General features: G+C 49.1%; 1 protein-coding gene and 1 pseudogene across 1 annotated transcript in view; both read right to left on the bottom strand.

Moving 5' to 3' along the window:
* MORC3 (MORC family CW-type zinc finger 3) overlaps positions 1–8,154 on the bottom strand; it is a 54,410-nt gene extending 46,256 nt beyond the window's left edge. The window contains exon 1 of the mRNA XM_056119531.1: positions 8,027–8,154. Coding sequence (XP_055975506.1) covers positions 8,027–8,065 — 39 coding nt within the window. The 5' untranslated portion in view covers positions 8,066–8,154. The remainder of the gene's footprint in view (positions 1–8,026) is intronic.
* Positions 8,155–11,585: 3,431 nt separating this feature from the next.
* On the bottom strand, positions 11,586–11,962 carry LOC130028702 (40S ribosomal protein S25-like; annotated as a pseudogene).
* Positions 11,963–12,227: the final 265 nt, after the last annotated feature.

The raw sequence follows: 12,227 nt of genomic DNA, 5'->3' as shown, positions 1-12,227 counted from the left end.
ATACATGAAAAAGAACTGAAAGTAGGATCTTGAGGAGAAATTTTTATACGTATGCTCAAAGCATTATTTACACAGCTAAAAGGTAGAAATCAGGGCTGGAGCGATAGTACAGAGGGTAGGGCGTTTGCCTTGCATGCGGCCGACAGGTTCAATTCCCAGCATCCCATATGGTCCCCTGAGCACCACTAGGAGTGATTCCTGAGCGCAGAGCCAGGAGTAACCCTTGAGCATCGCCGGGTATGACCCAAAAAGAAAAAAAAATAGGTAGAAATAACCTACCTATACATTGATGGGTGAATGGATAAACAAAATGTGGTACAGACCAGCTTTTCTCAACTGGAGACTAACTGGCCCACCTGTGAACCCTCAGGATATTCCACAGGTACAACTGCACAAATGGAAGCCATGATCCAGATTAGGGGGCCAACTCATAGAACATGGGTCATATGAAACAAGTCAGAAAGGGGCCACAATCAGAAACAGTAGAGAGATACACAAGCGCATAGTGAAATAGTATTCAGCCTTTAAAAAGGAAGAAAATCCTGACACATGCTACAACACAGATGAACCTGAAGGCTATTATGCTAAGTAAGTCAATTATGGAAAGACAAAAAAAATTATTCCACTTACATGAGGTACCTAGGATAGTCAAATATAAAAAAAAACAGGATGGTGATTATTAGAAGTTGAGGAAAAGGGGAATGGAGAGTTATTTTTTATGACTACAAAGCTATGAAGTTTTAGCTCTACAAAATGAAAAGCTCAAGCAATTGGTTATACTACTAACCTTCATTTTTATGTGTATTTTGCCATAATAAAAAAAGAGAGGCAAACTAAACAACGCAATACTTCTACTTCCTTTTCCCTGCTGAGCTCCCAGAAGAGCTGGTTTTTTGGATTAAATGTGCCATGGCGGGGACTAGAGTGACTGCACAGTAGGTAGGGCATTTGCCTTGCACACGGCCGACCCAGGTTCGATTCCCAGCATCCCATATGGTCCCCCGAGCACCGCCAGGAGTAATTCTTGAGTGCATGAGTCAGAAGCAACCCCTGCGCATTAGCGGGAGTGACCCAAAAGGCAAATAAATAAATGAATAAATAAATCATTATCACTGTCACCCCATTGTTCATCGATTTGCTCAAGCGGGCACCAGTCACGTCTCCATTCATCCCTGTCACATGCTAGTATAGCCTGATGGCATATTGGGGGCTCTTTCAGGGTCAGGGGAATAAGGACCGCCATTGTTACTGTTTTGGCATATCGAGTACGCCACGGGGAGCTCTGCCACTGGGGCAGGATACTCTCGGTAGCTTGCTGGGCTCTTCAAGAGGGATGGAGGCTTTTGGGGCAGCCTCTAATCACCTTTACAGGTGTTCCCAGTCAGGCATATATGCAGGCAGAAGACTCTCGGTAGCCTGCTGGATTCTCTGAGAGTGAGAACTAGACAATAAGAGGTTGCACGGCCGTGAATGAATGCAGCCTCGCGCTTCCAGGAGCTTGGTTTTATAGTCTCTGGATCTTGGCCGTTGATGGGGTTACACAGCAGTTGGTGGGTGTAACTGTCTAGCTACTGGAAGATGAGGGATCTGGGTGGAGGAGGCCCAGTCCTGAACCAAGCAGGCTTGGCGATCTCAGCCCCAGGTCCCGCACACCTGAGTTCCTCTGCAAGTTCCTTCTTGCGTGAGGCCTGTCCTAGTGTGTGGAAAGTGGTCTCAGCATGGCTGTGACTGGGTCCCGGAGGTCTTCAGCTGCTGGGGCTCTGCTCAGGGCGGAGAGGGAAACTCAACCCACCCCCCTCCAAGGGAGCCCGGCAAATAAACAAATAAAAATGTGTCACAGCAAGAGGCAGCTCTGTGACTCCTCTCTGAGAGATAGCACATTAGTTACTCTCTAGGCTCTAGAGAATTCTCTCTGGAAAAACGAGATTGTGTTGTTGTTGTTTCTGAGCCACACCAGATGTTGCTCAGGGCTTACTCCTGGCTCTGCACCCAGAGATCACACTCCAGGCAAACTCAGGGTTTGCATGGGGAGCCGGGAATCAAACACGGGTCAGCCGAGTGTGAGGCTAGCACCCTACCCACTGTACTATCAATCCAGGTCCAAAATGAGATTTCTTAAAGTTCTATTTGGTTCTCTTACAATTGTGTGAAGCCTTTCTGCATAGTATCTTATTTTTACTCATTTAAAAAATTATTTTAAAATTTCAAATACACTTTTACATATTTCAAACACACTAATTTTTGGACTAATGCTTCCATTTCTCAGGGTCTAGCAAATACTGACACTGCCTCCAACCAAACAGCCAGCTCCATTCTAACTGATCACCCGACTCTCACACCCATGAAGGACTGTCTCCATTCAGGTAGGAGCATCTTACCATCTATCAGCTCCCCCTAGCTCCCCTGAATATGTCAGCAAAAGGCCAACTCTTTACATATGAACGCATGTAACACTGGAAATCAAAAGCTAGCTACACAGAAAAAGAAACAGAGGCAATGCAGAGTAACAGAGAATTAGAGTCTATGATGAACAATAGAACCAGTGCTAAGAACAATTTGTCACAGAGGTTTCTTTGTTTTGAGGTCACACCTAGCAGTGCCCAGGGGTCACTTCTGGTGGTGTGTGGGAGCCCTTATGCTGTGCTGGGAACTGCACGCAAGACAAGCTCTCTCGGGCCCTGTGCACGGGAGCATTTAACAGTCATTCAAGAGTATTATTAGACTGTTCACAATCATTTAAAACAACATACATTAAAAAAAAAAAGAAGGGCTGGAATCTAGTACAATGTTAAAGCGTTAAAGTAGGCACCTCATATGTATAAAGCCCTGGGTGAGATTCATGCTACCAATTTCCCCACTCCCTGCCTCCCTAAAAAAAAAAAAAGAGGAGGAGGAGGAAAGAAGGAACATTTGGAAGAAATTCCCCAGAAGAAAAAAGAGAGAAGAAAAACAAGACTTGAAAACTTAGGAAATAAATTCATCCAAAAACTGAGAAAATATTGAAGAAACTAAGGACTTAGCTGAAACACCAACACAATGGTAGGGCTCCTTGGGGGGTGGAGGGGAGAGTTGGGTCACACCTAAAGGTGCTCAAGGCTCCCTCCTGGCCTTACACCAGGATCACCCCAGCAGGCTTGAAAGACCCACATGGGATGCGCTGGACAGAACCCAAGCCGGCTGCGTGCAAACATTCTGGTCCCCACAATGGCAGGACTCTGAATAAACAAAACCAGACTTGAAAATACTGAAAGATATTATTCAAAATCTAGAATTATAAATCCAGTCAAATTATATGTTCTACAAAGAACAGCAGAAAGACACACAAATTCCAAGAAATGACAAAAAAAAAATTGTTGTTTTCGGGCCGCACCCAGGGCTCACTTCTGGCTCCAAGATCAGGAGACCATATAATGGGTGCAAATGACTGAGCCCAGAGTGGCCACATGCAAGATGAGTGCTCTAGCTGCTGTACTATTTCTCCAAGCCTCCAAAATTGTTTTCCTGCCCATGTGCTCTGCTCTCAGAAAATGACCTGTCTGGGGAAGGGCGGATGGGTTCCACCAATACCAGCCATGGGATACATTTACTGAGCACTTATGGCAGGCCCAGCCCTTTACACCTACAGCTTATCTCATTTAAAATCGCCCTTGGAGGTGGGAGATTACACCATCCTTCAGACTGGCAATCAGGCACACAGCAGTGAAGTAACTTGCCCAGATGTCTGGATCCGAACCCAGGCCGGCTCAGTCATTAAGCAGGCTCAAGTCACCAATGGTTGACAGGGAAATAAAGCCCCCAAGGAGGAATAGTGGGATGGTAATACATCAAAAAGTGCCGGAGAGACAGCACAGGATTAAGGTTACCTGATCTGCAAGCAGCCGACCGGATTCCTAAAACCACATGTGGACCCGTAAGCACCACAGAAGTAGCCCCCTAAGACCACTGGGTGTGCTTACCACAAAAAAAAAAAAAGTGGGATGGGGTGAGAAAAATGATAAAAAGGGATGTTCCCAAATCAGAACTGAAAATACTGAGTGAGCTTAAATTCATCTGGAAAAAAATTTGCAATTCTATGGAAGTTTGCATAGACTAATAATCAGTAGAGAGAAAAAGCAAACAAACACAATTATTAAACTTCACTATCACTGTCCTCCCATGCTCATAGATTTGCTCGAGTGGGCCCAGTAACACTGTGAGACTTGTTACTGTCTTTGGTATATTGAATACATCCTGGGTAGCTTGCCAGGCTTTGCTATGCGGGTGAGATACTCTCGGTAGCTTGCCAGGATCTCCGAGAGGGGTGGAGGAATCGAACTCCACCAGTGTCACCAGTTGGCAGTGTCGGCCGCATGCAAGGCAAACGCCCTAGCCGCTGTGCTATCGCTCCAGCCCATTAACTTCAGGGAAAACAGAAAGCTGTACAAGAAACTACACCATTAGTTCTGGTTGGTTCTTTTTATAAATAATGTGAAGAGTAATAACATCATAGTAAAATTCTACTAAAATAAAAGACTACCATTGAAAGGAGATACAAAATCCAAAACAAGATTTCTAGAAAACCACCAAAAAAGCAGTATGGGCATTTTATTTAGAACTCCGGGGCATGGCCAGGGAGTCAGAACAAAGCAAATGCTCTGCAAGTGGGAAGGAAGCCCAGGTTTGATGCTGATGCTGGTCCAACCCCTACCCTGACTCTGGCCAGAGCAAGGGGGGAAAAAGTAACATAAAAAACACTGTAAACACTGTCCTCCCATTGTTCTCCATTTTGAGACTTGTTGTTACTGTGTTTGGCATATTGAATACCTCAGGGGGAGCTTGCCAGGCTTTGCAGTGCCCACGAGACTCGGTAGCTTGCTGGGCTCTGAGAGGGGCAGAGGAATCGAACCCAGTTTGGCTAGGCTGGCTGCGCGCAAGGCAAACACCCTACCACTGTGCTATCGCTCCAGCCCAACATAAAACATAAGGGGTTAAAAAAAAAGTACAAATTTTTTTTTAATTTGTTTTGGGGGTGGAGCACAGCAGGTAAGGCGTTTGCCTTGCACACGTCTGTTCTGGGTTCAATTCCCAGCATCCCATATGGTCCCCTGAGCACTGCCAGGAGTAATTCCTGAGTGCAAAGCCAGGAGTAACCCCTGTGCATCACCGGGTGTGACCCAAATAGAAGAAGGCCCTCGCGTTTTTCATCGATTTGCTCGAGCGGGCCCAGTAACGTCTCCATTGGAGACTTTGTTGTTACTGTGTCTGGCATATCGAATACGTCACGGGGAGCTTGCCAGGCTCTGCCGTGCGGACGAGATACTCTCGGTAGCTTGCCGGGCTCTCTGAGAGGGGCGGAGGAATCGAACTCGGGTCAGCCATGTTGGCCGCTTATAAGGCAAATGCCCTACCGCTGTGGTATGGCTCCAGCCCAAATAGAAAAAAAAAATGTTTTGGTAATAGTCAGGGCTTAGTCCTGGCTCTGAGCTTAGGGATCACTCCTGGTGAGGCTTAAGAGAGTATAGGGTTCTGGGGATCTAATGGGTTGACCTGTGCCAGGCCAACGCTCCACCCACTGTTCTATCACTCTGACCCAGTTCAAATAAATTTTTAAAACTTTTTCATCTCAAGTTCTATTCTGGTATCTCCTCACCTCATAAATACTTTAATTTGCATACACTGTTCTCCCTTTGTGTCCTAGGGTTTCAACTTGGATTCATGATTTTGGTCAAACATATAAACTCATTAATTCCATGTGCTTCTAAGTTTTTGAAAGCTCTCTACACACAAATAAAGGTGGGTAAATGCTGATGTACTTTAGTTTATGAAACTGATGTATCTCATGTCATTTTCACACAGCAAAATAGTTTTCTCTGATTTCCGACCCCACCGCACCCCACTTCGGAATCCTTTTTGGCTTGTGGTTCTTTTATGAATACAAGAAAGCATAATAACATCGTATTGGAACTCTACTAAAATGAAAGTGAAAACACTGGAGGGATGAAGGGAGATGCTAAAACAGCGGCAAGTCCAGGAGCTGTCATGTCTCATCTATCCTTAAAGGCAAAATGCCCAGGGCGCCACCCGTCCACAACTGCAGTTGGAAGATCCTGCCCTGAGGTTGCATGGGACCAAGATTTAGACCCTACAGTGAGGTTGCACGGGACCAAGATTTAGCCCAGAACAGCTGCGGCTGCAGACAGGCCGCCTTGGCCAGCACGCACTCCCTTGCTCCCTCCATCCCAAGCTGCAGTGGGACCTGGGAAAGGGGAACCCAGTTCTCCCCTCTTCCCACTTAGGGTTTCCGGAATTGGACAAAACCCGGGAGAGAACTGGTTTTAGGCTGAGATTTTAAAGTTAAACCAGGTCAGACCAGCCAAGATCTGAGATGATTTGGGAAGCCCAGGTCTGGGGAGAGGGCTGGTTGGAGAGCAAATAAACTATTTCCAGCCAGTGACAGATTTTTTTTTTTTTTAAAGAGAAGCCCAGATTTCACCCAGGACCGGGAGGAGAACAAATAAACTTTCCAGCCAGTGACAAGATATTTAAAAAAAAAAAAAAAAAAACGAAAAAAAGTGGCTATCAAACTCCAACTAAAAATTGGCTGAATAAGCCCAGCGAGTAGCCAAAGGACCTTTATTCAGATCTGCAAAGAACCTTTACAAAGCAACAATGTTCCCCCGTTAAAAAAAAAAGGGGGGGGGGAATAAAAGAATACAGAAAAGTTGGCCAATGATATAAACAGATGAAACTTGTATCTATTTTTAAGCGCTTCATCCCCCCCCCCCCCCAAAAAAAATTCAGATGCATGTCTTAGACCTCTCAAGTCGCCAAGCGGTCCTGGAAATACATGCAAAGCGGTGCGAATCCCGGGACACACACACACACACACACACGGCCAGGAGGGAAAGTTGCAGCCGGGCAGCTGGACACACAGACACACAGACACACACACACAGGGCCAGGAGGGAAAGTTGCAGCCGGACACACAGACACACACACACACACACACACACACAGACACACACACAGAGACATACACACACCCGGCCAGCCGGACACACAGACACACACCCGGCCAGGAGGGAAAGTTACAGACACACACACTGACACAGACACAGACACACAGACAGACAGACACACACACACACACACACACACGGCCAGCCCGACACACAGACACACACACACCCGGCCAGGAGGGAAAGTTGCAGGCGGCCAGCCGCGGGAATGAAAGGGGGCGGCACCCCTTCCCGGCCCAGTGCACCCGGCGGGGCCAGCGGGTGCTGGACTCTCGGGCCTTTCGGCGGCACACTTTTCGGGGAGGGGGGGGGACGCCCGGGGAAGGAGGCCACGCCCACATGTCCAGCACCGGGGAGTCCGAGCTCCTGGGGGGCACCGCTCCCCGGCACTTTCAGTCCAGTTAGACGAAACGCTAGGGGGTGGGGAGGAGGAAGAGGGGGACTTCCCCGAACCCGCCAACTCCCACCCAGCCCGGACCCGAGCCTGCGCGACCCGCGGCACCCCGGGGCGGACGCGGCGGGGCCGGTCGAGGGCAGCAGCCGCCGCGGGTCCCCTGCAAGCAGGAAGGGCACCCGTCCCGGCTGGCTCGCGCGTCCAGCGGGGACCCAGTGGACAGGCGCGGGGCAGGGGGTTGGAGCTCGGCGGCGGCGGCTCGGAACTGGTGCGAGCAGCGAGCGCCGGGGCCTCGGCCGAAGGGAGACGCCGAGGAGGAGGAGGAGAAGGAGGAGGAGGAGGGTAAGGGGAGGAGGAAGGGGAGGAGGAGGAGCCGCTGCCCCGGCCCGCCCCGCCGCTCGCCCCGGCCGGGGAGGAAGCGCCCGCCGAGCCCCGGAGCCGGCCCGGCCCGCGCCGCCCGACCCCGCCCGCAGCCCCGCCGCCCCGCCGCCCCGCCGCCGCGCCGAGCCGCCAGGCCGCCCCGCGCGCCCCGGCCCGCCGCCGCCGCCGCGCCGGCCGCCGAGTCGCCACCGCCCACTGCCCGCCCGCCCGCCCTCCTGGGACCCGGCCCGCTCCACCCCTCGCGACGGCTCACCGCGCTGAGGCGGATCCCGCTGGGTGGCTGCGCCGCCATCTTGAGCGAGCTACAAAGCCAGGACCGGCCTCCGCCGCAGCCCGACTGGGAGGCAGCGGGACGTCGCGAGGGGCCGCGCGCCACGCCCACTTCCGGGGCGGGCCTGCCGGGGCCCCGCCCACACACTTCCGCCTCGCGGCGGAGCCCGGGCGCGCTAAGGTGGCGCGGGTACTAGGATGCGGCTGACATCCCCAGCCCACCCCCGCCCACCCACCCACCACCGGCAGGTTCCCGCCCGGAGGGCAGGACTGCGGGAAATCCCCTGCTTCTCCCTGAGCGGCGCATGCGCGAGCGCGCGGCGATGCCGGGTCACCACACCCCCTCCGGACCTTGGGTGTCCCCAAGTTAGGAGGCGAAAGCGGCGCGGACAGGTGGGCCACAAAGGTCTGGACAGAAGCTGAATTAATTGAACGGTGGGAAAAGCCCTCCCAGACCCATCAACTGGTCACGGGACTTGAAATCTTAGGACCAACACGACACGAACATTGGTTTGTGACTTTGGGATCCACCTGGCTCGTTTACACCGGGATCCAGAGCTCTCTCGCAGGCCCGCGCTTGAGGTCGCCTTGCAGCTGGCCCTGAGCCTTAGAAAGAAACACGGAGTCGAGAATTGCCAGATGAGGCGTGACAGTACAGCTGGAAGGGCGCTTGCCTTGCACTCGACAGTCCCAGGTTCTGTCTCCGGCTTCCCCAGCACCACCAGGTGTCATTCCTGAGCATAGCAGGATGTAGCCCCAAACAAATGGAAAAAGAACTGTCGGGTGTTTCTGGTCCACAGAGGAGTGACAATTTCTGAATGTCCAAATTGCACTTTAAGGATGGAAAAGTGCTATATTTTCTTCGTAGAAATTTAAATGACCCAGAAATAGGTAGCACTTTTTAATCCAGTCTGTTTACCATGGCGCATTGTCCCAGACTTTGCAGGCACTGAACATTCCTTACAGTAAAGTGTTGCAAGTGATTGTAAAGGACCACAAAGACTGGGCACATGACCACAGGGGAGCATTAGGGTGCCACCACCCACCAGGAAGTTGCTGGGAGGGCAGGACTCATAAAAACTGTCTTGCAGGGAGGGAGAGATAAGACAGATTGAACACAGTCACCTGGTTTAGGTCTCAAGCATTATGTATGATTCCTCAAGTCCCTCCTGGAGTGATGCCTGAGCACAGAGCCAGGAGTAGGAGCTGGGTGTGGCCCAAAAAAATGAACAAATATTTTTTAAAGTTTAATATTTAAAAGACCCCAGGAACTTCACCACCGAGGTTTCCCAAGCTCAAGTATTTATTCTCGCAGGGAAAACATTTCTGGAAAAGATGTATAGTAATTTTATTTAGGGAGTACATGAAAGAGAAGACAAGGAAACATACCAGAGGAAATGTGAGCCTTTACAGGGAGAGGAGAGAGCCCCAGAAGGTAAGGGAATACACATCTCAAGTTGGAATGCAACTGGCTCCCAAAATGGAACAGGCAAAGGGAAGAAGTTGTATACTCAGAACAGAAGAGCCGAACTGTGTGGGTGACTCCCAAGATAGAGTGCTTGCCAGTACTTTACTAAACTGTTATTATTTGGTTTGGAGGCCACACCCAGCAAACTGGTTTTTTTGTTTGCTTGGTTTGGGGGCCACACCCAGCAGTGCTCAGTGCTAGGAATCCAAGTCAGAGATCCTGGGTGCAAAGATGGAGCTCCAGGTCTCTCAGATACCTACCTGGCCACAAAGCCAGTTTATAGGATTTTGCAGATTGTTCAGCTTGGGACCAGTTGCTAAGGCATTGTCAGGAAGAAGCACTGCAGATTCTTCCCCCAGTGGGTCAGCACCTAAGGTTTTGAGCTGGATTCCATCTGATGAGGGAGAGAGACCCCTAAGGCAGGAAGATCTCTACAGATCACAGTTTGGTTTAGGCTTTTGGAAATTACTGTGAAATTCACTGCCAACTGCACCCGTCTCACACACACACACACACACACACACACACGCAGCACAGTTGCCTGCTTCCACACAACTGTTTTTCCACAGTTCGCATTTTTGTTTGGGCTTTTGGAAATTACTGTGAAATTCACTGCCAAGCGCACCTGTCACATACACGCACACACACACACACACACACACACACCTCACTTGCCTGCTTCCACACAACTGTTTTTCCACAGCTTGCATTTTTGTTTTATTTCATTATTTTTTCAATTTGAGAGTTACAGGTGTGCTCATTTTTTAATTAACGAGAATGTGAATACTATTAGTAAATAACTATCGGTAAATGAAATGGTGTAAACTATGTAGGATTTCTTAAAACTCTTTTCCATTTGCAACCCCATTTTCCCACAAGACATTTTTAAATGGCCCTCATATAGAGATATATAAAATAGGTATGCATATCATTTAATAGTAATAAATTATAAGTTTCTTTTAGATCAGATGTTTAAGATTTTCCGTGACCCCATGTGGAGTGGAGTGCCCCAGTTTCAGCAGCCTAGATCTAAGTCAGAACAGGAGTAAATAGTACTTACTTCTCCAGGCTACATAACTGGGCTGAGGTTTTCTCCCACTTTCTGATCACATTGTTCTATTTGAGGCGCTTGCATCAACTTTATTGATCTCGGAGCCTGCTCTGTGGAAGCACTGGAAGGATATGGAGTTAGTAAGCAAAACTGAGTTTTCTGGGCTGTAGAGATGGCTGGAGGGACTGAGCACACACCTTGGTGTATGGAAGACCAGAGTTCGATACAGCACTACATGGTCCCAGAGCACTTCAGGGTGTGACCCAAAATAAAATGAAGTAAGGTAATGAGTTAGCAATGAGTTCTTGAGATATAATAAAGCCATGGATTTGGGGATTTGAAGAAGTGATTCTGTTATAAGCCCTAAAGTTTCTAAAAACCCATCTGGTGGACACAGGCCTGCTAAGATTTTTTTCATGTTTTTATTTTTATTTATATGATGCTCAGGCATTAATACTGACTCTGAACTCAGGAATTGCTCCTGGCATGCTTGGGGGGTACCATATGGGATGCTGAGGATTCAACCCAGGTCGGCTGTGTGCAAGGCAAATGCCCTACTCACTGTACTACTGCTCAGGCTCCCTGATAAACCTTTTAACTGGTGCCAGCAAAGACCCAGAGAATGAATACTGGCCCCTCTCAGAGAATACAGGTCCCTCCCAGAGAGAAACGCCTTCTTAAACAAAGGCCAAGGCAAAGAACATCAATGAGGATCATCAGAAATTTCAAACTCTTCTCTCTGACAATAAGGGTTCTCACCTAGGTAGAAAGCCCCGTGCGGGAGCAGCTTGGGAGAAACCCCATATACACTAACCTGGACAAAGGAAGAGCGGCGTGCGTGGTCAGGCCTTGCTGCCCAGGTCCATGCTGCTTAACACGTGTTGCCTGTACATGCCACCCACATCTCTCCCTCTTGAGAAGTTACCCTCAGCTCTCTCTGCCTCTGGAAAAGTTTGCATACTCTCTTTTTTTTTTTTGACTTAATAAAATTTTTATTTTTCAAAATGTACAGTTGGGACCTGCTCATGCATCTTCCCCTGCAACTGGGGCGTCCCCACCCTTGGTGTCTCTGGTGTAAATTACTTGAGCTCTGTGCTTTGAAACCAGCTTAATAAGTCCTTTACTAAGGAGCTCCTAGGGGCAGCTCTGGCCAAGAACCCCCAAATCTTCAGCCTCTCAGACACAATAGCAGGGGTGATAAGCTTATAGTTGGAGACTTCCTTGCAGAGCTTGTTGTAGGTGGCTTTGTCAAACAAGACAAGGTTATTGAGCTTGTCCCGAACTTTTCCTTTGGACCATTTCTTCTTTTTTGCCTTGCCCCCAGACTTATTCATGGGGTCTTTGTCTTTCTTGGCTGACTTTCTGGCATCTTTTTTTTTCTTATCATCTTTGGGAGGCATCTCGAACCTCGGAGGGCAGCAGCCAGCACTGCAACCACGCTAAGATGTCGGACATAAAGCTTACGTTCTCTCTTGAACACATTACTCTCTACCCCCTCCCTCCCCTTCCTGAAAATTTTCAAATAAAAGTTGTTTATACTTCATTGCTTGTCTCCTACTGCAATTCTTTTTCTTTGAGGGGAAGACAATGGACCCTAAAAGCCTGGGTAAGGTCTCGGACTGACTGTCCCTTTCTGCAAAAAGCACCTTCCACACTAGGTAGAAC

Source organism: Sorex fumeus, unplaced genomic scaffold (assembly GCF_029834395.1).
Source record: "Sorex fumeus unplaced genomic scaffold, SorFum_2.1 ptg000041l, whole genome shotgun sequence".
NCBI classification, from domain to species: domain Eukaryota; kingdom Metazoa; phylum Chordata; class Mammalia; order Eulipotyphla; family Soricidae; genus Sorex; species Sorex fumeus.
This window is presented reverse-complemented; position numbering and strand designations above follow the sequence as displayed.